Consider the following 25,333-nt stretch of genomic DNA (forward strand, 5'->3'; position numbering starts at 1 on the left):
CGGACGGCAGCGGCACCGCCCCTCCTGGTGGACGGCAGCGGCACCTCCCCTCCTGGCGGACGGAAGCGGCACCTCCCCTCCTGGCAGACGGCAACAGTTCCTCTGACTCCCTGCGACCGGCAGCGACTCCATGACAGCACATCCCTCCTCCTTCCCGGATTTTGTCACCAATGTAAAGGGGGGTCACAGGACGGGCAAGGAGGAGGACGCACACCCGGCCATGCCCTCCTCCTCGTCATACTCCTCCACAGACGGCAATGACTCCTCTGTCATCCTGCTTTTTACTCGACCGCTTACATTTCTATATAAAATGTGTGATATTGACCTGCTAGCTATGTAGGAAACATAGATTGTCTGGATGAATGGTCAGTGCTAACGTGTTGCTATGGGCAGTGGGCATATTTATTGAATGTGGTATGAAAACCCATATATTATTTCTTTCTTTCTGATTACATGTCCATCTTAGCCACAGTCATTCTGGCTAACCTTGAGCCCAACACGACGTATGAGGTGCGAGTTGCGGCCGTCAATGGAAAGGGACAGGGAGAATTCAGCCACACAGAAACATTCCAGACGCTACCCATACGTGAGTACATCCCACTCTGTAATCATCTGTTTCCTTTGTGTTCTCAGTCCCTCCATAGAGTAAAAATCACATTCATTTTCTCCATAGGGGAATTAACCATACTGACAGTTAACGGTAACCTAGCATCCAAGGTCAAAAAACACATTCATTCTAAACTCCTCCTTTCAGAGAGCCTACTCTGCTTTGATTGGTCCATTCTAAAGCATTAATTCTAAACTCCTCCTTTCAGAGAGTCTTCTCTGTTCTGATTGGTCCATTCTAAAGCATTCATTCTAAACTCCTCCTTTCAGAGAGTCTTCTCTGTTCTGATTGGTCCATTCTAAAGCATTCATTCTAAACTCCTCCTTTCAGAGAGCCTACTCTGCTCTGATTGGTCTGTTCTAAGCATTCATTCTAAACTCCTCCTTTCAGAGAGTCTTCTCTGTTCTGATTGGTCCATTCTAAAGCATTCATTCTAAACTCCTCCTTTCAGAGAGTCTTCTCTGTTCTGATTGGTCCATTCTAAAGCATTCATTCTAAACTCCTCCTTTCAGAGAGTCTTCTCTGTTCTGATTGGTCCATTCTAAAGCATTCATTCTAAACTCCTCCTTTCAGAGAGCCTACTCTGCTCTGATTGGTCTGTTCTAAGCATTCATTCTAAACTCCTCCTTTCAGAGAGCATACTCTGCTCTGATTGGTCCATTCTAAAGCATTCATTCTAAACTCCTCCTTTCAGAGAGCCTACTCTGCTCTGATTGGTCTGTTCTAAAGCATTCATTCTAAACTCCTCCTTTCAGAGAGCGTACTCTGCTCTGATTGGTCTGTTCTAAGCATTCATTCTAAACTCCTCCTTTCAGAGAGTCTTCTCTGTTCTGATTGGTCCATTCTAAAGCATTCATTCTAAACTCCTCCTTTCAGAGAGTCTTCTCTGTTCTGATTGGTCCATTCTAAAGCATTCATTCTAAACTCCTCCTTTCAGAGAGCCTACTCTGCTCTGATTGGTCTGTTCTAAGTATTCATTCTAAACTCCTCCTTTCAGAGAGCCTACTCTGCTTTGATTGGTCCATTCTAAAGCATTAATTCTAAACTCCTCCTTTCAGAGAGCCTACTCTGCTCTGATTGGTCTGTTCTAAAGCATTCATTCTAAACTCCTCCTTTCAGAGAGCCTACTCTGCACTGATTGGTCTGTTCTCAGAATTCATTCTAAACTCCTCCTTTCAGAGAGTCTTCTCTGTTCTGATTGGTCCATTCTAAAGCATTCATTCTAAACTCCTCCTTTCAGAGAGCCTACTCTGCTCTGATTGGTCTGTTCTAAGCATTCATTCTAAACTCCTCCTTTCAGAGAGTCTTCTCTGTTCTGATTGGTCCATTCTAAAGCATTCATTCTAAACTCCTCCTTTCAGAGAGCCTACTCTGCTCTGATTGGTCTGTTCTAAAGCATTCATTCTAAACTCCTCCTTTCAGAGAGTCTTCTCTGTTCTGATTGGTCCATTCTAAAGCATTCATTCTAAACTCCTCCTTTCAGAGAGCCTACTCTGCTCTGATTGGTCTGTTCTAAGCATTCATTCTAAACTCCTCCTTTCAGAGAGCATACTCTGCTCTGATTGGTCCATTCTAAAGCATTCATTCTAAACTCCTCCTTTCAGAGAGCCTACTCTGCTCTGATTGGTCTGTTCTAAAGCATTCATTCTAAACTCCTCCTTTCAGAGAGCGTACTCTGCTCTGATTGGTCTGTTCTAAGCATTCATTCTAAACTCCTCCTTTCAGAGTCTTCTCTGTTCTGATTGGTCCATTCTAAAGCATTCATTCTAAACTCCTCCTTTCAGAGAGTCTTCTCTGTTCTGATTGGTCCATTCTAAAGCATTCATTCTAAACTCCTCCTTTCAGAGAGCCTACTCTGCTCTGATTGGTCTGTTCTAAGTATTCATTCTAAACTCCTCCTTTCAGAGAGCCTACTCTGCTTTGATTGGTCCATTCTAAAGCATTAATGCTAAACTCCTCCTTTCAGAGAGCCTACTCTGCTCTGATTGGTCTGTTCTAAAGCATTCATTCTAAACTCCTCCTTTCAGAGAGCCTACTCTGCACTGATTGGTCTGTTCTCAGAATTCATTCTAAACTCCTCCTTTCAGAGAGTCTTCTCTGTTCTGATTGGTCCATTCTAAAGCATTCATTCTAAACTCCTCCTTTCAGAGAGCCTACTCTGCTCTGATTGGTCTGTTCTAAGCATTCATTCTAAACTCCTCCTTTCAGAGAGCATACTCTCCTCTGATTGGTCCATTCTAAAGCATTAATTCTAAACTCCTCCTTTCAGAGAGCCTACTCTGCTCTGATTGGTCCGTTCTAAAGCATTCATTCTAAACTCCTCCTTTCAGAGAGCCTACTCTGATCTGATTGGTCCGTTCTAAAGCATTCATTCTAAACTCCTCCTTTCAGAGAGCCTACTCTGCTCTGATTGGTCCGTTCTAAGCATTCATTCTAAACTCCTCCTTTCAGAGAGCCTACTCTGCTCTGATTGGTCCGTTCTAAGCATTCATTCTAAACTCCTCCTTTCAGAGAGCATACTCAGCTCTGATTGGTCCATTCTAAAGCATTCATTCTAAACTCCTCCTTTCAGAGAGCATACTCAGCTCTGATTGGTCCATTCTAAAGCATTCATTCTAAACTCTTCCTTTCAGAGAGCATACTCTGCTCTGATTGGTCCATTCTAAAGTATTCATTCTAAAGTCCTCCTTTCAGAGAGCATACTCTGCTCTGATTGGTCCATTCTAAAGCATTCATTCTAAAGTCCTCCTTTCAGAGAGCATACTCTGCTCTGATTGGTCCATTCTAAAGCATTCATTCTAAAGTCCTCCTTTCAGAGAGCCTACCCTGCTCTGATTGGTCAGATGTTCCAGTCTGTCGTGATTGGTGTACCGCTTAGTGTAGTGTTTGAGGGTGCGTCAAAGCTGTTCGCGAGCAGCCAATGAAGACCAGAGGCGGGTGTTTTGTTACCAAATTACATAGGTTAGTACAGGAAGTAAATCTGGAATTACTAACAAGGTGTTCAGAATCGGTTCTTTGGGAGTCAATAACTTGAAATTTGCAGACTTTTTTACATTCACAAACAGCTATATAACACACTACTTTATAGGAAATATTTGAAAAACCATAATAGGTGCTCTTTAAAGACCTACTGTGAGCTCTGAGGTTGTTAATCGATGGTATATGCTTCTGTTGAACTACACTACCCATAATTCTGAAGAGAGATCCACTAATCAGTGGTCAAAAGAGCTCCGCCCAATTCCATGATGCTCTCCCTAAACGACTTATATATTCTACGTAAAATTAAAACCTATTATTTCTATACTTTTAATCAATAGTTTTATTGTTCAGTCATTTTTTATTTGATTACATCAATCGCAATGCTTCATGGGACTGTAGTTCAATCCCTCATCTTTGTGTTTTTGTCCAATTTTCAAATATTTGTTTTGTTTTTGCTTCACATCAAAGTTTGCAATGTTATGATTCACCTTAAAGCAGGTTGGTTTGGTGCATGGCTTATAACTCTCTTCTTTGAAGGACTTTATGAAATCTGGATAAATACTTCCAGAACCACGACGGCTGAAAAAGAGCTTGCGCTCTGTTCTCCTTTTATAACTCTTCACTGTCAGATGGATGTATTTAAACTCTTGTATTTGAACCTTTTGATCAGTAGGCTTGATGGTTTTTACTGTGGCATATGTAATTATATCAGCTGAGATGATTATGAAGTGAATGTCTTTAGCTTTCAATGTTCCAGCCCCTGCAGTGTACGTTACTTTAATAAGACTTTAAAAGTGGAAGATAAAATGGGTCCTTCATCATTATAATGTCTCTTTATGTAGTTTATAAAGAACTTTATAGTTTAAAGTAGCTGTCACATCATTTTCTTCTGGAGGAAGCTCCATTTGGACGTTCCTCTGGTCTGATTTCTCTCTTTCCTGCAGGCGAGCCAAGCCCACCCACAGTACACGGACAGAGGGGGGTCGGGAAGGCCTACAGATTGGGACTCATCAAACAGGATGATGGAGGAATGCCGATTGTAGAGTACATAGTCAAATACAAAACGGTGGGTACTCGCACATCAAACAACCATTAATGAACATGGGTTGCTAACCAAAATGTTGTAGGTTTGAACCCCACAAGGGGTGATCTATTAAGTATTAACATTATGCCTTTGAGCAAAGTACTCACTTCAGGTGGGCTTTCCTTGTAATAAGTGAACTAGAAGTGCGAATGGGAATCGAGAATTGGTTCTGAATTTGAATTGTTTGAAAAATGGTTTCCAAGAGGTTCAGTTTGGGTAGTGATTCTTGAATGAGCCAATACATTATGACCACTCACAGGTGAAGCAAATAACGTTGATCATCTCCTAACAAGGCCACATGTTAAGGTCTGGGTAGATTAGATGGAAAGCGAAATGCTCAGGAGTGAAGACCTGAGCGGCTTTGACGAGGGCCAAATTGTTATGGCCAGACGACTGGGTCAGAGCACGACTTTTGGGGTGCACCTTATCAGCAGTGGTGAGTACCTACTGACAGTGGTCAGAGGAGGGACAAACCACAAACCGGCGACTGGGTGTTCGGTGCCCAAGGCTCATCGTTACACGAGGGCAACGAAGCTATCCCGTCTGGTCCGAACCGACTGAAGGTCTACTGTGGCACCGGGTACTGTCAAATTTTAATGATGGTTACGGGAGGAATGTGTCGCACCCTGATGTGTAAGGGGCCGCGCAGCCTCTGTTTACCATTGAAAGCCCCTACAACGGGCACGCGAGCGGCGGAACTGGACCTTGGAGTGGAAGAAGTTCGCCTGGTCCGATGAGTCCCATTTTCTTTTACATCACATGGACGGCCGTGTACGTGTGCGCCATTTACCTGGGGAAGAGATGGCACCAGGATGCACTGTGGGAAGACGACAAGCCGGTGGAGGGAGCGTGATGCTCTAGGCAATGTTCTAATCCGGCCATTCATGTGGACGTCAATTTGACACGTGCCACCTACCTAAACATAGTTGCAGACCAGGTACACCCCTTCATGGCAACGGTGTTCCCTGATGGCAGTGCCCTCTTTCAGCAGGATAATGCGCCCTGCCACACTGCACACATTGTTCAGGAATGGTTTAAGGATCATGATGAAGAGTTCAAGGTGTTGCCCTCGCCTTCAGGACACCTTCAGGGGTCTTGTAGAGTCTAAGCCTTGGCAGGACAGCACTATTTTGGCAGCACACGGAGGACCAACAGCATATTAGGCAGGTGGTCATAATTTTTTTGGCTCATCAGTGTATGTCTGTGCTCATCACAGTGTGGAAAAACGAATAATTCTTTTTTCATATTCTAGAAATTGGTTTTAAAAAGTATCAGCCGAATAATCTGTTATCAGCCTTTTACACCAGCTTAGTTAAAACCCACTATCGGCAGACCTCTACTTACACACAGTTGAGCTGTTACTGTCTCGAAGAAGCACTAGAAGATGTTATCACGGCTAATCAACAAGAGACGAAGGTGAAAACAACAACACTGGATGCACAGATACCTGCAAGTGTATAACTCGAGGCTGAAGGACTATAAAGACATCTTTGTGGGACTTAACTCCTTAAATATAAAAGAGAAATAGTCCAGTATCTCATAACAGTCGTAGCACGCTTTACTCTGAGATGCTAGCGTTCAACTGTACGCAGACACTAAACGTACGTTCACACCAGAGGCGGCGAGAGCGTCAAATCGACCGGAAGTCATTCATTTTCAATGACAGCCAGCGTCTCTCGGCGGCGAGAAGCGGCGCGGCGAGTCTTGGGCGGCGTGGGCGTCAGATGGAAGTTCAAGTGCAGTCAACATTATGGTAATGAGCTGTGACGCGGTTCGGTGGCAACCTATTGGAATATAGAAGTGCTCCGCTCTAGCGAAGTCGAGAACACAACCGTGTAAACTTTGGTTCCCACCAAACATTCGTTCCGAAGATAAAATGGAGAAACGAATTATTGCCGTGACGGGTTTCCCAGTAATATATGACCAAGACCACAGTTATTAGTACAAATGTATTTTATTTTGATAACAAACAACTATAATTTTAATTACTTTCTGCCATCGATCGATTTCTTATTTTCACATTGTAAAGAGGATATACGCTACTTGTGATCGGTCGGCAAAAAGTAAATGGTCGACATGTCTGGATGTTTAAATTGCGGCCCCTTTAAATATAGTTCACAAAACAAAGCATTCTGAACAAACGTTGCCGCCTATTTCAACTACGTCAGAGCGTCCACGAGCGTCGAAGGCAGGGCAGCCAGAGTGAATTTTGACGCTCTCGCCGCTTCTGGTGTGAAGGTACAGTAAGCGTTCACGTCAAAACCGAAGTATACATGGGCTTAAGGCCCAAAACTCTACAAAAGTACATGAACGCAAACCCATCTAGCGACTCAAGCTCGATTTCCTCCATCTATAAGTGCATGTTGCATTCTCAGCATTGCCACAAGGGGCGCTATAGTGGATGCTAGTGTCAGGTTTCTGCTGTCATGGTGGAACAACAGTTTGAAGAGATCTCACTGAGCAAGTTAGATAAAGTCAGGTAAATCGTCGGCATGTTCATAGCTAATGGCACAGACATTTTAAGGAAACTCTATCACCCCTTTGAGTACTGAGGTTTGTCACTGGTGCAAGAATTAATGTTGTTTGTACAATGGGACAGCATGCTTGCATTGCATGTGCTTCTACATTGTGTACTTCTGGCTTCATTCACACAGTTTCAAGTTAATCTTTGTGACGGTTTTAGCACGCTGCTCGGTTTATCCTTCAGGGCGGTGGATTCCAGTTGCCTCAAGTCGTGTGGCTGGTTGTTCTCGAGCAAAATTGTGCAATTTCCGTCTATTGTACAGTGTGTGGGACACACACACACACACACACGCAGGCACACACAGTGGCCTCATTTGCTTAAAGAGAAATGATTCTTGGAGAAAGGAGTGTGTCAGGAACGCTTTGAGCTTCCATTTTCTACAATGGAACTGCAGGGAGTCAATCTGCTTGGATTTTCCTGTCCGTCACGGCTATTAAGAATGGAAAGACTCGACTTGAGTGTTTGTTACACACATACACATTTTATTTACACAATGAAACATTTTCAAAGCTGTTTTTGTACTGCTTTTATGCTGATTTCAAAAATATACATTGTATTGTAGTTTATTTTCATTAAAGTTATGAGATATATGACTGGGAAAAATGGTATATAAATATATATAATTTTCATTTAAAATAGTCACAATGCAAAACACCTTAAAGGTGCACTCAGTAATTTTTTTAAGTGTGTCGAAGTGGCTTACACTGACACCTAGTGGCCCGGATGCTCTATCATTCAAAAACAGTAGTTTTCAGTTACTAATGCCGTTATAAAACATCACTATGTACAGCAATCCTGCATTAATTTAATCCATGAATGAAAGTGTCCAATCACAGTGCGGTTACTGAGATTACGCTAGTAGTATTCAGCTGCTCCCGTGCCCCTGCCCCATTTGCAGTTTCTCCCTTTTTCTCCCCAATTTGGAACGCCCAATTCCCAATGCGCTCTAAGTCCTCGTGGTGGCGTAGTGACTCGCCTCAATCTGGGTGGCGGAGGACGAATCTCAGTTGCCTCTGCGTCTGAGACGTCAAGCCGCACATCTTATCACGTGACTTGTTTGAGTGCGTTACCACGGAGACTTAGCGCATGTGGAGGCCCACGCTAATCTCCGCGGCATCCACGCACAACTCACCAAACTTGGATCTATTACGGTTAGACAAAGAACAACCCAAGTTTGGCCTTACAAGGTGCAAAAAAGTAAATTAAAAGAAAGTAATACCTCCAGAGGCATGAAATATGTTTCCACCAATCGCTTGAGAAACTTTCATTGAAGTTGGATTTGAGTCCAGCAGTTCTAAAAACAAATCTGTATTGGAAAGTGAAATCTCTTTAAAGTGCTTTTCCAAAACGCTCCAATAGAGAAGCAGATTGTGAGTTCAGCTGTGCTAGTTTTGAGATCTCTTGTGGATGAAGAAAACCTGCTTCCCATAGACAGATGCTTACAAAAGGGATTAATTTAAAAGGTTATATATTTAGAAAATGCACATAGACAGATACTGTATCACAAAGATGGTGTGCAGTGTCTGTTTATGGTGTAAAAGTGACTGGAACTTCTTATAAGATATTAATTTAATCATCATTGGAAACAGTATGCAATTGCCATGCTGGTCTTGGCTGGTTTATGCTGGTTAGTGTTGGACTAGCTGGTGGACCAGTATGGTTTCTCTGGTAATCTTGCTGGTTAAGCTAGTCAAAAAGCTTTGTTATCATGTTGTGCCAGTGGCAATTGCTGAGTAATATTCCCACGTTCTCCTCGCAGGAAAAAGAGGAACAGTGGATGACCAAGTTGGTTCCAGGCATGAATGACTTCGCTTTACTGCAGCCGCTTCAGTGGAACACGCGCTACAACGTCGAGATCACAGCGAGGAACGTGAAAGGCTTGTCAGAACCCACATTCTTCCAGTTCCTCATGCCTCAGAAACCAGACATAACAGGTACACGCACATCCTCACTACGAAACCACACAGGTTCACATCGCTCACGTGCTTTCCCCATTTTGTTCTCTTTAAGAGCGTCACAATTGACATACTTTCTTTTTTTAATTGTAGTATGCAAGATTAGATGCTTCCCAAAGCATAGCACATTGAAAGATGTACATCAATAGATGCACTATTTCTAGTGGATTGTCAATTGGTGGATCTGTTTGTGTGTTTTGGGTTAATATTGTACTCAAACGCTAAGGTACTTAACCTCCCGTGACCCCGCGTCCACATGCGTGCACGTTGTATTTTGGCTTTGCTATACGTATAGCAACGTACAATATACATTAATTTAAACCGACTGAATACTGTTCACAAGACTCTAGACTGTCATTTAGGGTTATACTACCACCATCCATCCATCCATCTTCAACCGCTTAACCGAAGTCGGGTCGCGGGGGCAGCCGCTCCAGCAGGGGGCCCCAAACTTCCCTATCCCGAGCCACATTAACCAGATCTGACTGGGGGACCCCGAGGCGTTCCCAGGCCAGTGTGGAGATGTAATCTCTCCACCTAATCCTGGGTCTTCCCCGAGGCCTCCTCCCAGCTGGACGTGCCTGAAACATCTCCCTAGGGAGGCGGCCAGGGGGCATCCTTACCAGATGCCCAAACCACCTCAAATGACTCCTTTCGACACAAAGGAGCAGCGGCTCTACTCCGAGCTCCTCACGGATGACTGAGCTCCTCACCCTATCTCTAAGGGAGAATCCCGCCACCCTTCTGAGGAAGCCCATTTCGGCCACTTGTACTCGCGACCCTAGTTCTTTCGGTCATGACCCAGCCTTCGTGACCATAGGTGAGGGTAGGAACAAAAATTGACTGGTAGATTGAGAGCTTTGCCTTTCGGCTCAGCTCTCTTTTCGTGACAACGGTGCGATAGAGCGAGTGCAATACCGCCCCCGCTGCCCCGATTCTCCGGCCAACCTCCCGCTCCATTGTCCCCTCACTCGTGAACAAGACCCCGAGGTACTTGAACTCCTTCACTTGGGGCAATACCCTTCCCTACCCGGAGTACGCACTCCATCAGTTTCCTGCTGAGAACGATAGTACCTCAGATTTAGAGGTGCTAATCCTCATCCCAGCCGCTTCACACTCGACTGCCAAGCGATCCAGTGAGAGCTGAAGGTCACGGACCGATGATGACATGAAGACTACATCATCTGCAAAAAGCAGCGTTGAGATCCCCAGCCCACCGAACTGCACCCCTTCCCCACCCCGACTATGCCTCGATACCTGTTTACTCCAGGGGGCAGTATGTGACACTTCAGCTGTATGAGCAACACACAGTTTATACAGTGAAGAAAACAACCATCCAGCAGCACAACACAAACATGCGTTACGTTCTTGTGTTCAAATTAATTGATCGAATTAAGGTGAACTAAGAGATCTCAAGATGTGTTCTAAGTATTAAACTATATTTAACTTGACAGAGTAACAAAAATGTTATGTTTATGACATATACGAGCCCCCCTAAATGTAATTATTGTTAAATAATTTGTATTACTGTAAATATTTGTATATGCGATTAAGTTGTCACAGCCTTTTTAAATGTATGAACTGAGAACTGAATTAAGAAATGACATTTGGCTGGTTAGCATTGATGGTTAGCCCCTGCTGGTTGATGCTGTAACTACACCCTTCTGCTGGAAATGATGTATTCTCTATTGAGAATTAGCCATTCAGTAGTCTCAATCACTAGTTTGACTAAATAAAATAAATTGAGAACTATTTCACATTTTGAGCGTTTGAAATTGATATATTTTCCTGTGTCCGCTGCCTTTGATGTCACAGCTCAGTTAAGTACGTAGTCAGGTAACTGCTATTGGCATGAATGGGAATGCTAACGGGATAGTTTTCCACAGATACTCCTTGGTATATTCCAAAAGTATATGCTCATACTTTTAATGCAACCAAAAGGCCGCCTTTGACTCATCGCATCAAACGAGGTCATGAGATATTCGAAACTTTAAAGAACTTTAAAAGCTCTCGGATAATAACAACTTCTCTGATTCATATTTATGGTGTCCCCGTAAGCCTTCTATCAAATCTGAGAGATATTCTCAAGCGCTGTCTACTAAAAACAGAAATGTTAAAGTGATGTCACGGGGGATCAGGGACGGTATCAGATCTCCAGGTGAAGCGAGATGAGACTCCGCCAGCAAATCTCGACCTCTGCATCCGAGAGTTGAGCGGGAGAGCAGATATGAGGGGAAGATCAAATGTGCCGCTGCGTGCTAGTTTGGGTTGCTGATGTGGTTTGAAAGGGAGATCTCTTGAAGAGATGACCAGCAATGTTATTTAAAGCAATATTCCGGGTTTAATGCAAGTTAAGATCAACTGACAGCATTTGTGGCATAATGTTGATTACCACAAAAATGAGTTGCGACTCGTCCCTCCTTTTCTCTAAAAAAGCAAAAAGCAAGATAGCAGTCAGGCACTTACAGTGGAAGTCAATGGGGTCAATCTGTAAACAACAATATGTCACATAATATGGGGGGTTGGAGTAGGCAGGGTTTGTTATGAAAATAATAAAGTTTTAGGTTTCATTTTTGGTGCAAAAATACATTTGGATTTATGTCTTTTGATTTTGAGGTTTCATGAGAAAACACACATTGTGAGATTGTCATATTCATGTCTGTTTGTATCATTGTAAAGGGATCAATGGAAAGGAGGAGGCGAGAACCGGCTTTTCAACATAAATAATGGTTTAATAATAAACTAAAACAGAAGACACAAACACACATGACGGACATGTCCGTAAACGATCTCTCTCTCCCGCACGATCCCCTGCAGTCGACCTTTAACCCTCACGGAGGCTTGATTAGCCTGATAAGGGACCGGGTGTGTATAATCACGACCTCCGCCCTGCCACATTCCTCCCTCGTTCTCTCAGGCAGGGGAGCCCCCAGCAGGACGTACACCCCCCCCTCCCTCTTTCCCTGGGGGAGGGCGTGCCCTAAGCCCCGTCTGCCGGCAGGTCATCCCCGTCAACCTGGACGAGGGAGGGGACAAGGGGAGGGAAACAGAAATTAAACTGGGGGGTACTTCCTGTAACAGTGTAGTACCCCCCCCCCCCCCAAAAAACACTGTAAAATTTAAAAGAGAGGGAAAAGGCCAACGCGGAGCGGCAGTGAGAGAGAGAGGAGAGAGAGATGAAAAAAATACTTTTACTAGTTCTCCGATATGCCGTAGCTTGTTCCTCTGCCACTCCTCCACCCTCTATCGGACGACAGCCGCGCCTCTCCGGGCGGATCAGAGGCAGACCTCCTGCCCCTGGTGGACGGAACGTCCTGCCACGTTCTCGGGGAACAGAAGGGGTCTCCCCCGCCCCTGGCAGTGGTTCTCCCGCTCCAGGCGATTGGCAGCGAGCCCCTCCCTGCTCGCGGTCGGCGGTCTCAAACCCTGCCGTGTTTCAGCGGCCGGTAGGCGACTCCTGCACCCCTGGCAGCGGCCCTGACCACTCCAGGCGGTCGGCTAGGCGCCCCTTCTCCCCTCACTGTCGGCGGCCATCGTCCTCTTCCAGGTGGCTGGGCTCCTTGTCCCCTGATCCTTCCCGGATTTCGGCACCAGTGTAAAGGGATCCATGGAAAGGAGGAGGCGAGAACCGGCTTGACGATTCAAATAATATTTTAATAATAAACTTAAACAGACACAAAAGACAAATACACACATGACGGACATGTCCATAAACTATCTCTCTCTCCCGCACGATCCTCTGCAGTCGACCTTTATCCCTCTTGGAGGCTTGATTAGCCTAATACGGGACCGGGTGTGTAGGATCACTACCCGACCCCGCCCTCCGCCCTGCCACAGTCATGTTTAAATCTTAAATTCTGTGTATATCATGTCAAATTGTAAAGGAAGATGTTGCATGTAAGTTTGTTGGTGATGGTTCTTAAATGCACGCATTGGATATCGTTTTAAACTTTACTAAAGTCACAAAATCAAACTTTTTTGTCAAAACTGATGTTGACCATCTAATCATATCACATTACTTCAGACTCATTTATTAGAATAATGAGAGGTTGTGACTGTATATGGACGGGCAAGGAGGAGGCGGGAACCGGCTGAACAGTAAACGAAGTTTAATGATATAAACTTAAAACAACATAAAACATAACGAAACACACACACACACACACATGCAGCGCGGCCGCGTGCGTCTCTCTCTCTCGAACCGGCGCCTCCGGCTCCTTTTTATCTCGCTCTCCCGCTGATCAGGTGATTCGGCCACACGTGATGATGCACGCCAGGCCACGCCCTCCTCCACATCACAGAGGTGTTGAGTCAAATGTACCTAAAATAAAACTCCACAAATGCACAAATGTAATGGTTAATTAACCTGACTTATATTTTTCAACTTATTTAAAAAATGCCGCAATTAAAATCGTGTAAACAAACAGACGAAGGAGCTCTCTTAAAGTGGTATTAAACGTTAATACCACTTTAAAGTTCGACCCCTGCCCTTAGGATTTCCATTTGGTTTATCTCACTTCCTGTGAACTTCAATTCTCACTTTGTGTTTGATGCTCCGTGGTGTTTTCTCTAAGATAAGAATAAATGAAACTTTAGAAGATATTCCGTGTATATTGCTTAGATCAACTATATTTAACCGTTTCCTTCTAATCAGTGAGTGCTCACGGTGTCCTCCATTTATAGACATTCAGCTTCTCACAGATAAACATCATGTTGACGCTGCCGGTTAATCCTCATAATCACTCGTGAATTGTAAAATCAATGTGTGAATATTGTCAGGATCTGTGAGCGCTCTCTGGTTTCCACCATGATGGATGTGAACATTTGATCCTTCACCCCACCACAGATATCAAAATAATATAAAATATTATAATTCGATTATAATCAAATTATAATATCAATTATAATTCCTCTTAAGCTTTGACTTAGATTGATAGATGTATGGATTAATTTATCAGAAATAGCATTGCATCTATGAAAAGACAATTATGAGATTTGATTGCTGTCTCAACATAGAGGGGATCATTTTACAAATGTTTTATTATAATTTTTTTGTTTGCTGTTTTGTCCAGTTGGAATATTGCCATTTCAGCAAATGCCAGGAGTTTAGTTCAGTTTAGTTTATGTTTGGTTTGGTTGAGTTTAAGTTTGATTGAGTTTAGGTTTGGTTGAGTTTAGTTTAGGTTTAATTTAGGTTTGGTTAAGTTTGGTTTGGTTGAGTTTAGGTTTAGTTGAGATTAGATTAGATTAGTTTAGTTTAGGTTTGGTTTAATTAAGTTTGGTTAGGTTTGGTTGAGATGAGTTTAGGTTTTGTTTGGTTGCGTTTAATTTATGTTTGGTTTGGTTTAGGTTTGGTTGAGTTTAGTTTAGGTTTGGTTGAGTTTAGTTTAGGTTTGGTTGAGTTGAGTTTAGTTTAGGTTTGGTTTAGTTAAGTTTGGTTAGGTTTGGTTGAGTTTAGGTTTAGTTTAGGTTTGGTTGAGTTTAGATTAGTTTAGGTTTGGTTGAGTTTAGGTTTGGTTGAGTTTCGTTTAGGTTAGGTTTAGTTTAGGTTTGGTTGAGTTTAGGTTTGGTTGAGTTTAGTTTAGGTTTAGTTTAGGTTTGGTTGAGTTTAGTTTAGGTTTAGTTTAGGTTTGGTTGAGTTTAGTTTAGGTTTGGTTGAGTTTAGTTTAGGTTTAGTTTAGGTTTGGTTGAGTTTAGTTTAGGTTTGGTTGAGTTTAGTTTAGGTTTAGTTTAGGTTTGGTTGAGTTTAGTTTAGGTTTGGTTGAGTTGAGTTTAGTTTAGGTTTGGTTTAGTTAAGTTTGGTTAGGTTTGGTTGAGTTTAGGTTTAGTTTAGGTTTGGTTGAGTTTAGATTAGTTTAGGTTTGGTTGAGTTTAGGTTTGGTTGAGTTTAGGTTTAGTTTAGGTTTGGTTGAGTTTAGTTTAGGTTTAGTTTAGGTTTGGTTGAGTTTAGGTTTAGTTTAGGTTTGGTTTAGGTTTGGTTTAGTTAAATTTGGTTTTGTTTGAATGATTGAGATTGGTTTGGTTAGGTTTGGTTTTGTTGAGTTTAGCTTATGTTTAGTTTTTGTTTAATTTAGTTTAGTTGTCTCAAAATTGGTCTAGTTTTGTCATGACAATAACATTATTCACACCAGTATAAATTTTAAAAAGACATTTTGAAAATGTTGTACATAAAATCCCTAAAAGAAACATTTAGAACATAAACATAGCAGAAATGTTAGTCTGTAGTTTTCGTTTTGTTGTCTCCAGTTGGAAGATTAAAATTAGTTGAAAATTATTATTTATTTGGTTTAATTTTGTTTGAAGATTGTTTGCAAATGACAGAAGTTCAGTTTCGTTTTTTTATTTGTATTTTGTTTGTTTGCTTTTTGTTTTGTTGTCTCTATTTGGCGATTGGAATTGTTTGCAAATTAATTTAGTTGTTTTGTTTTTGATAAGAGACCCCCATGTTTGTATTTATTTATTTGCAGGTACTTTAACTGAGAATTTAACAAACAATTATTAGCATGTAGCATTTAAAAGAAGTCATTGTCATTCTTTTCTTGCCAAACACAGTTTCTTTCCATGTAAAATGGCTCATTATTGAATGCACCAGATATAAACTCATGTATCGTTGCATTCATCAGTTGTTGACTGTATGTTTTCACTGTTGTCTCAGCAGATTCTCTGTTCAGTGGTCTCAGTCTGGGTGCTGTGGTGGGTCTTGGGGTGGCCGGTCTGATTCTCCTGCTGGTTCTGGTGGACGTCAGCTGCTTCTTCCTGCGTCAGTGCGGTCTGCTCATGTGCATCACCCGCAAACTCTGCAGCAAGAAAACGGCCACCAGCGGCAAGAGTAAAGAACTTGAGGAGGGCAAAGCAGCTTACCTGTAAGTGTGTGCAAAGATGTACATTAACAAGTGTTCATTGTTTATGAAACAGTACTCATTTTACATGGATGCCTCTCTCTCACAGTCTTCCCATCTGTCTCGTACTCGTGTCATTCTATGAATTCGTTCTTTTTATGTGTTGCATGAGTATCTTGTCTGAGCTCTTTTTTTATCTGGTTGGAGCTCTTACATTTAAGTGCAAGTCATGAGTATGTAGCATGAATTACAAAGCATTGAGTAGTGCATTGAGTCAGTGAAGTTCATCTAAAGGTTTTTTATTTTAGATTCATTGGTCAGATTCTTCAACAGCTATGTTCGTATGTAGCGTTGAGCTTACTGCAAATTTTATGGGTGAATCTCACAAAATAAATGTCAAAATGTTTAGTTTTAGGACAATTAAGATTTTTAGCATTCTTAACATTCTTTAGCATTCTTTAGCATTCTTAGCATTAGCATTCTTAGCATTAGCATTCTTAGCAATCTTTAGCATTCTTTAGCATTCTTAGCATTCTTTAGCATTCTTAGCATTAGCATTCTTTTGCATTCTTAGCATTAGCATTCTTGGCATTCTTTAGCATTCTTAGCATTTTTAGCATTCTTTAGCATTCTTAGCATTAGCATTCTTTAGCATTCTTAACATTAGCATTCTTTAGCATTCTTAGCATTAGCATTCTTTAGCATTCTTAGCATTAGCATTCTTAGCTTTAGCATTCTTAGCATTAGCATTCTTAGCATTAGCATTCTTAGCATTCTTTAACATTCTTAGCATTCTTTAGCATTCTTAGCATTAGCATTCTTTTGCATTCTTAGCATTAGCATTCTTGGCATTCTTTAGCATTCTTTAGCATTCATAGCATTAGCATTCTTTAGCATTCTTAACATTAGCATTATTTAGCATTCCTAGCATTAGCATTCTTTAGCATTCTTAGCATTAGCATTCTTTAGCATTCTTAACATTAGCATTCTAAGCATTCTTTAGCATTATTAGCATTAACATTCATAGCATTCTTTAGCATTATTAGCATTAGCATTCTTAGCATTAGCATTCTTTAGCATTAGCATTCTTTTGCATTCTTAACATTAGCATTCTAAGCATTCTTTAGCATTATTAGCATTAGCATTCTTAGCATTAGCATTCTTTAGCATTAGCATTCGTTTGCATTCTTAACATTAGCATTCTAAGCATTCTTTAGCATTATTAGCATTAGCATTCATAGCATTCTTTAGCATTCTTAGCATTGCTTTTTTAGCATTCTCAAGTCAAGACATTGTTTTCATGCAAATTAACATTTCCTGCCAAAATAAAAAGTACCATAAAAGTACCACAAAGTACCATAATGAAACAAAAAAGTCATTCTCATTACTGTAATTTGAAAATCAAAATATAAAATATGATTTACACATTTGTAAAGTGTTTATACTATATGGTAATATTTGTTTAATTGCCTTTAATTTATGCTGATAAATTAATTACAAAAATTGTAATAATTTATAATATATATTTTATCTAAATTAATATAAATGACAGCTCTTTTTACTATAATACAGTAAAAAAAGTGAAAAGTAAGCCATTCATAAACATACTCAGTATCTAGTGCTGTTATTTGTGTGTGTGATGGACACTTGCATGTGTGTTTGTATGAGTAGGGGTGATGGGTCAAAGGATCCCATCGTGGAGGTCAGAGGTGAAGAGGAGAGAGTAACTAACCCGGACGATGGCAGTCCAGTACACGAGCCGAATGAGACGACTCCTCTAACAGAGCCCGAGTAAGAGTTAGAACTCAAATGTACAAATGCACTGAATTAGTGTGTTTAAAGGGGAAAACACGTGATGAAAAGCCGTTCAGCTGTAGAAGAGGCTCTTTGAAGCAATAAAATCTCCACTTTATTAGCTAAATGATATGTGAAATATTTAGATTACTACTTAATTCATGCACAACAGTCTCTAGAGTGTAAAGGTGTGAAAAAAAAAAAAAAAACAGCTTGTTAATGACAGAGGTCAGAGGAGAATGGCCAGACTGGTCCAAGATGGCAGGAAGGTGACAGTAACCCAAGTTATAGTATTCAACGTGTTGAATGGTGAGTACCTACTGACAGTGGTCAGAGGAGGGACAAACCACAAACCGGCGACAGGGTGTTCGGCGCCCAAGGCTCATCGTTACACGAGGGCAACGAAGGCTATCCCGTCTGGTCCGAACTGACCGAAGGTTTCCTGTGGCTGAGGTCACTGTCAAATTTTAATGAAGGTTACGGGAGGAATGTGTCGCACCCTGATGTGTATGGGGCCGCGCAGCCTCTGTTTACCATTGAAAGCCCCTACAACGGGCACGTGAGTGGCGGAACTGGACCTTGGAGTGGAAGAAGTTTGCCTGGTCTGATGAGTCCCATTTTCTTTTACATCACATGAACGGCCGTGTACGTGTGCGCCATTTACCTGGGGAAGACATGGCACCAGGATGCACTATGGGAAGACGGCATCAGGATGCACTATGGGAAGACGGCATCAGGATGCACTATGGGAAGCGTGATGCCTCCTACCTAAGCATAGTAGCAGACCAGGTACACCCCTTCATGGCAACGGTATTCCCTGATGGCAGTGCCCTCTTTCAGCAGGATAATGCGCCCTGCCACACTGCACACATTGTTCGGGAATGGTATAAGGAACATGATGACGAGTTCAAGGTGTTGCCCTGGCCTCCAAATTCCCAGATCTCAATCCGATTGAGCTTCTGTGGAATGTGCTGCACCAATAAGGCCGATCCACGGCGGCTCCACCTCACAACTTACAGGACTTGAAGGATCTGCTGCTAATGCCTTGGTGCCAGATAAAACATTTCCATGCCTTGGCGGGTCGGCGCTGTTTTGGCGGCACACAGAGGACCGAGTGCGTATTAGGAAGGTGGTCATAATGTTTTGGCTCTTCCGTGTATGTCGATAAATACTTCAAATGGTTGAATGCTACATTTTCGTCAAATGTTTGTTATATACGTTGCTTGTCAGAATGGAATACTAGTGTGTCGCATAGCATGAATTAAAAGTCCCGTTAAGTGTTTCTATGACAGGTGGTTGAAAAATAAGAGGTCTTGATGATGTCAGATGTAAAGGAAAGTGCATTGATGAATGTTGATGACTATTTTGATTTCATGTTGACTAAAAATATAGTTAATGCAGCATGTTATGATTGTGATACTGCACACTTTGGCAAATGTATTATTTGAGGAAACTCAGCGTACATCAGACTATAGTACGAGCAGCATGATGCTAGAGATATTAGATGTGTAGCACAATTTCACAATTGCATGCTAATGAGATGCATGACCTTTCCAAAGCGACCTGCTCTCAGCGTGAAGTGTCCATGTGTTGTAACACATTTACATCATCATAACCCTCACTGTGTCCTCAAACATGTCTGATGATCGTCTTTGAGAAGAATCTAAGTGTGTGTGTGCTCGCTTCTCTAATTGCAGGAAACTCCCCCTTAAAGAGGAAAACGGCAAGGAAGTGCTGAAGCCAGACTTAATCGAGATCAAGGTGCACACCGACAACAGCATCCACACAACACAGGATGACAGCAAAGCATAAGACATTCCCGGCCCAAACAAACTGAGACCAAAATACAGAAATGAGAAAATATGACGAATTCAAAAGAAAAGAAGCTTGAGGGAGAATCTTCAAACGGGGCGACTAATTAAGGGCTCGGGCATGTAAATATGTGAAAATACAGAGAGAGCGAGAGAGAGAGTCGCGTTTTTATGTGATAAATCACTGTCCTTTCTATTCAAGATGGCTCCAGCACTTTTGTTTCTTTGGCATTTCTGTCTCTGGCCTTTTGCTTTTTGGTAGCACCTCGAAAACGGACTCACCGTTTCAATTTCCACGATTTTTCAGGCATGTCCAGCGTGAAAATTGGCTTTATGAGATGGTACATCTTATTATAGTCTTGATTATGTCTGCGTGTTGGAATGTTATCCATATACGTTTTAAGATGTTATCGGTTTTAGGGTTACAGCTTTCGTCAAGCGTTTGTCCATTTTGACGTCTTGAGTTTTTAAAGTGTTGGTGGCGTATCAAACGAAATTGACTTTGTGGTAAAACTACGTCGTAGATTGAATTCCTTCTACTGCCATGATGCCAGATGAAATGCCCTTTAGCGGTTTCATTTATGTTGATAAATGTACATATGTGTGAGTGTATGCGAGTATGGCCAGAAACGTACTTCACGCAAGAAGCGAATGCCACCGTTGTCACAATAAATACACATAATGTGCATTATTGCACAACTGTGTCGCTAGAAACACTCAGTCCTCAAGGGGGCGATAACATTTCCTTTAAATGTCTTGTGCGTCCCCACGGACATTGAGTTTTGTCTTCACTATATGCAGCGCATAATTTCAATTCATTTTAACTGACTGATCTCAGTTCAGGAGATTTTGTCATATGACAAAACAACATGGCGCAGACCACAGCGGAGTTTGTCTTTGAGAGAAATGGCAACAAAACTACATATGGTGGGAATATTTTATTTTTCGCCCCTTTTCTTCCCAATCTGGAACGTCCAATTCCCAATGCGCTCTAAGCCCTCATGGTGGCGTAGTGACTCGCCTCAATCCGGGTGGCGGAGGACGAATCTCAGTTACCTCTGCGTCTGAGACCGTCAATCCGTGCATCTTATCACGTGGCTTGTTGAGCGCGTTACCATGGAGACGTAGCACGTGTAGAGGCTTCACGCTATTCTCCGCGGCATCCACGCACAACTCACCACACGCCCCATTGAGAGCGAGAACCACTAATCACCACCACGATTAGCTATGTGACTCTACCCTCCCTAGCAACCAGGCCAATTTGGTTGATAAGGAGACCTGGCTGGAGTCACTCAGCACGCCCTGAATTCAAACTCATGACTCCAGGTGTGATAGTCAGCGTCAATACTCGCTGAAATACCCAGACCCCTCTGGTAAGAAACCTTCTTAAGTATTTACTTTGTATCCTGTTTGATTCAAAAGATTAGCATCTCTAGTTTCATCCGATATGCCACTTTTTATACTCGAGCGATTTATCGTGAAACGCCGCACTGCTAAACACAATGTACACTATAGTGGACAAAAACAAAAGGTTTTCGTCAGAAATCCTACTGTATATTTCCTGTGCATTTCCAGATTGAGGAAAAAATATTATATATGGAGTTTATATGGAGTTATGATGTGCATTTCAAACTGTTCTGAGACCAGTGCAGACAGACAGCACACTGGAGGTTAAGTTATGCACTAAATAGGGAGCAAGGTAGCATCCTATAGCTCTCCTATAACTGTTCTGAGACCAGTGCAGACAGACAGCACACTGGAGGTTAAGTCATTCACTAAATAGGGAGCAAGGGAGCATCCTATAGCTCTCTATAACTGTTCTGAGACCAGTGCAGACAGACAGCACACTGGAGATTAAGTCATTCACTAAATAGGGAGCAAGGGAGCATCCTATAGCTCTCCTATAACTGTTCTGAGACCAGTGCAGACAGACAGCACACTGGAGGTTAAGTCATGCACTAAATAGGGAGCAAGGGAGCATCCTATAGCTCTCCTATAACTGTTCTGAGACCATTGCAGACAGACAGCACACTGGAGGTTAAGTCATGCACTAAATAGGGAGCAAGGGAACATCCTATAGCTCTCCTATAACTGTTCTGAGACCAGTGCAGACAGACAGCACACTGGAGGTTAAGTCATGCACTAAATAGGGAGCAAGGGAGCATCCTATAGCTCTCCTATAACTGTTCTGAGACCAGTGCAGACAGACAGCACACTGGAGGTTAAGTCATTCACTAAATAGGGAGCAAGGGAGCATCCTATAGCTCTCTATAACTGTTCTGAGACCAGTGCAGACAGACAGCACACTGGAGATTAAGTCATTCACTAAATAGGGAGCAAGGGAGCATCCTATAGCTCTCCTATAACTGTTCTGAGACCAGTGCAGACAGACAGCACACTGGAGGTTAAGTCATGCACTAAATAGGGAGCAAGGGAGCATCCTATAGCTCTCCTATAACTGTTCTGAGACCAGTGCAGACAGACAGCACACTGGAGATTAAGTCATTCACTAAATAGGGAGCAAGGGAGCATCCTATAGCTCTCCTATAACTGTTCTGAGACCAGTGCAGACAGACAGCACACTGGAGATTAAGTCATTCACTAAATAGGGAGCAAGGGAGCATCCTATAGCTCTCCTATAACTGTTCTGAGACCAGTGCAGACAGACAGCACACTGGAGATTAAGTCATTCACTAAATAGGGAGCAAGGGAGCATCCTATAGCTCTCCTATAACTGTTCTGAGACCAGTGCAGACAGACAGCACACTGGAGGTTAAGTCATGCACTAAATAGGGAGCAAGGGAGCATCCTATAGCTCTCCTATAACTGTTCTGAGACCAGTGCAGACAGACAGCACACTGGAGGTTAAGTCATGCACTAAATAGGGAGCAAGGGAGCATCCTATAGCTCTCCTATAACTGTTCTGAGAACAGTGCAGACAGACAGCACACTGGAGGTTAAGTTATTCACTATATAGGGAGCAAGGGAGCATCCTATAGCTCTCTATGCAGTTAAGTGCGTTCATTCCTAAAATCTGATCATAAGTTCAGTTTCAGGCTGCAGATGATGTTTGGATCACTCAACATGTTTGACACACATGGGACAATGATAACACTATCGCCCCCTAGAGTACTGAACATGCGTTTGCAATGCATTGGCTGAGCATTTGCGTTGAGTATGTTTTTGACCTAATTTGTGATGAAGGCAAAGTTTGCCACTTGAGCCACTTTAGTTATTATATTTGATATATTTTACTATGTTCACACCTGTTTGTACATACAGGAGTATAATGTCGTCTTATTGTATAAAAAGTGTTTCCCAGAAAACTAGAAATAATATTCCAGATCAGGTCGACTCTTTTCTGTGGGTATCCGCAAATATGCACAAATGTGAATGATATGTGAGAGCTACAGAAGAAATATTGAGACATGAGGTTGCGCAAATGATGACACAGTTGTAAGAAAAAGTATGTGAACCCCTGGAAATATCTGGTTTTCTGTATTAATTGGTCATAAAATCTGATCTCATCAAGTATAGACAAACACAATGTGCTTAAACTAACAACACACAAACAGTTATAATCATTAATTTCTTTATTGAACACATCCTGTTAAATGCTCACAGTGCTCTGGAAAAAGTAAGTGAACCCTTGCATTTAATAACTGGTCGATCCTCGTTTGGCAGCAGTAACCTCAAGCAAGTGTTTCGGGTATCTGCGGATTCGACCTGCACAACGTTCAGAAGGACTTTTGGATCATTCTTCCTCACAGAACTGCTTCAGTGTCTCTCTTGAGGTCATTGCACAGCATCTCTATTGGGTTCAGGTCTGGGCTCGTACTGGGACACTCCAAAAGGTGGAAGTCATTCTGTAGTGGATTTACTTTGATGTTTAGGGTCATCGTCCTGCTGCATCACCCAACTTCTAACCTTCGGCTGGCACACTGCCACCCTGACATTACCCTGTAAAATATCTTGATAAATTGGGAATTCATTTTTTATTTTCCCTCGATGATGGCAAGCGGTCCAGGCCTTGAAGCAGCAAAGCAGCCCAAATCATGATGCCCCCTCCACCGTACTTCACCGTTGGGATGATGTTTTAATGTTGGTATGCCGTGCCCTTTTTATGCCATACAATTCCAAAACAATTCAACCATAGTTTCATCAGTCCACAAAACATTTTCCCAGTAGTGTTTTGTAGTGTCAAGCTGGTATTTGGCAAATTTCAGGTGTGCAGAAATGTTTTTGTTGGAAAGCAGCGGCTTCCTTCATGATGTCCTGCCATGAACACACACCTGTTTAATGTTTTCCGTAGACTAGACTCATGAACAGAGATGTTAACCAGTTCCAATGATTCCTTCAAGTCTTTTTCTGTCACTCTAGGGTTCTTCTTTACCTCATTGATTATTCTGAGGTGTTCCCTTTGAGTCATCTCAACTGGACGGCCACTTCTAGTGAGAGTACCTATAGTACTAAATCATCTCCATTTATAGACAGTTTGTCTAACTGTGGACTGATGAATATCTAACGACCACTTCTAGTGAGAGTACCTATAGTACTAAATCATCTCCATTTATAGACAGTTTGTCTAACTGTGGACTGATGAATATCTAACGGCCACTTCTAGTGAGAGTACCTATAGTACTAAATCATCTCCATTTATAGACAGTTTGTCTAACTGTGAACAGATGAATATCTAACGGCCACTTCTAGAGAGAGTACCTATAGTACTAAATCATCTCCATTTATAGACAGTTTGTCTAACTGTGGACAGATGAATATCTAACGGCCACTTCTAGAGAGAGTACCTATAGTAATAAATCATCTCCATACATAGACAGTTTGTCTAACTGTGGACAGATGAATATCTAACGGCCACTTCTAGTGAGAGTACCTATAGTACTAAATCATCTCCATTTATAGACAGTTTGTCTAACTGTGGACAGATGAATATCTAACGGCCACTTCTAGAGAGAGTACCTATAGTAATAAATCATCTCCATACATAGACAGTTTGTCTAACTGTGAACAGGTGAATATCTAACGGCCACTTCTAGAGAGAGTACCTATAGTACTAAACCATCTCCATTTATAGACAGTTTGTCTAACTGTGAACAGGTGAATATCTAACGGCCACTTCTAGAGAGAGTACCTATAGTAATAAATCATCTCCATACATAGACAGTTTGTCTAACTGTGGACAGATGAATATCTAACGGTCACTTCTAGAGAGAGTACCTGTAGTACTAAATCATCTCCATTTATAGACAGTTTGTCTAACTGTGAACAGGTGAATATCTAACGGCCACTTCTAGAGAGAGTACCTATAGTAATAAATCATCTCCATACATAGACAGTTTGTCTAACTGTGGATTGATGAATATCTAAACTCTTCTAGACACCTTTTTAACCCTTTCCAGCTTTATGCAAATCAACATTTCTTGATCGTAGGTCATCTGACATCTCGTGGTCGACATCAGCAGATACTTCTTGTGAATGGCAAACTCAAAATGTTTGAGTGCTTTTTATAAGTCAAAGTAGCTCTAACCCACGCCTCCAATCTCGTTTCATTAATTGAATGCCAGGTTTGCCAACTCCAGACTTTAATTAGCTTTGTTTTGTCATGTTTAGTTTAGGGGTTCACTTACTTTTCCACAGCACTGTGAATGTTTAACGGGATGTGTTCAATAAAGACATTAAAGATTATAAATGTTTGTGTGTTGTTAGCTTAAGCACATTGTGT

The 25,333-nt window shown here is 42.0% G+C and overlaps 1 protein-coding gene across 1 annotated transcript in view; it reads left to right on the top strand.

The window, feature by feature from the left end:
• Window positions 1–19,594, top strand: part of zgc:152904 (uncharacterized protein LOC767777 homolog) — a 143,923-nt gene extending 124,329 nt beyond the window's left edge. Inside the window, exons 13-18 of the mRNA XM_052126357.1 lie at window positions 467–586; window positions 4,531–4,652; window positions 8,954–9,128; window positions 15,808–16,012; window positions 17,660–17,779; window positions 19,480–19,594. Coding sequence (XP_051982317.1) covers window positions 467–586; window positions 4,531–4,652; window positions 8,954–9,128; window positions 15,808–16,012; window positions 17,660–17,779; window positions 19,480–19,594 — 857 coding nt within the window. The remainder of the gene's footprint in view (window positions 1–466; window positions 587–4,530; window positions 4,653–8,953; window positions 9,129–15,807; window positions 16,013–17,659; window positions 17,780–19,479) is intronic.
• Window positions 19,595–25,333: the final 5,739 nt, after the last annotated feature.

Source organism: Xyrauchen texanus, chromosome 5, assembly GCF_025860055.1.
Source record: "Xyrauchen texanus isolate HMW12.3.18 chromosome 5, RBS_HiC_50CHRs, whole genome shotgun sequence".
Classification (NCBI taxonomy): domain Eukaryota; kingdom Metazoa; phylum Chordata; class Actinopteri; order Cypriniformes; family Catostomidae; genus Xyrauchen; species Xyrauchen texanus.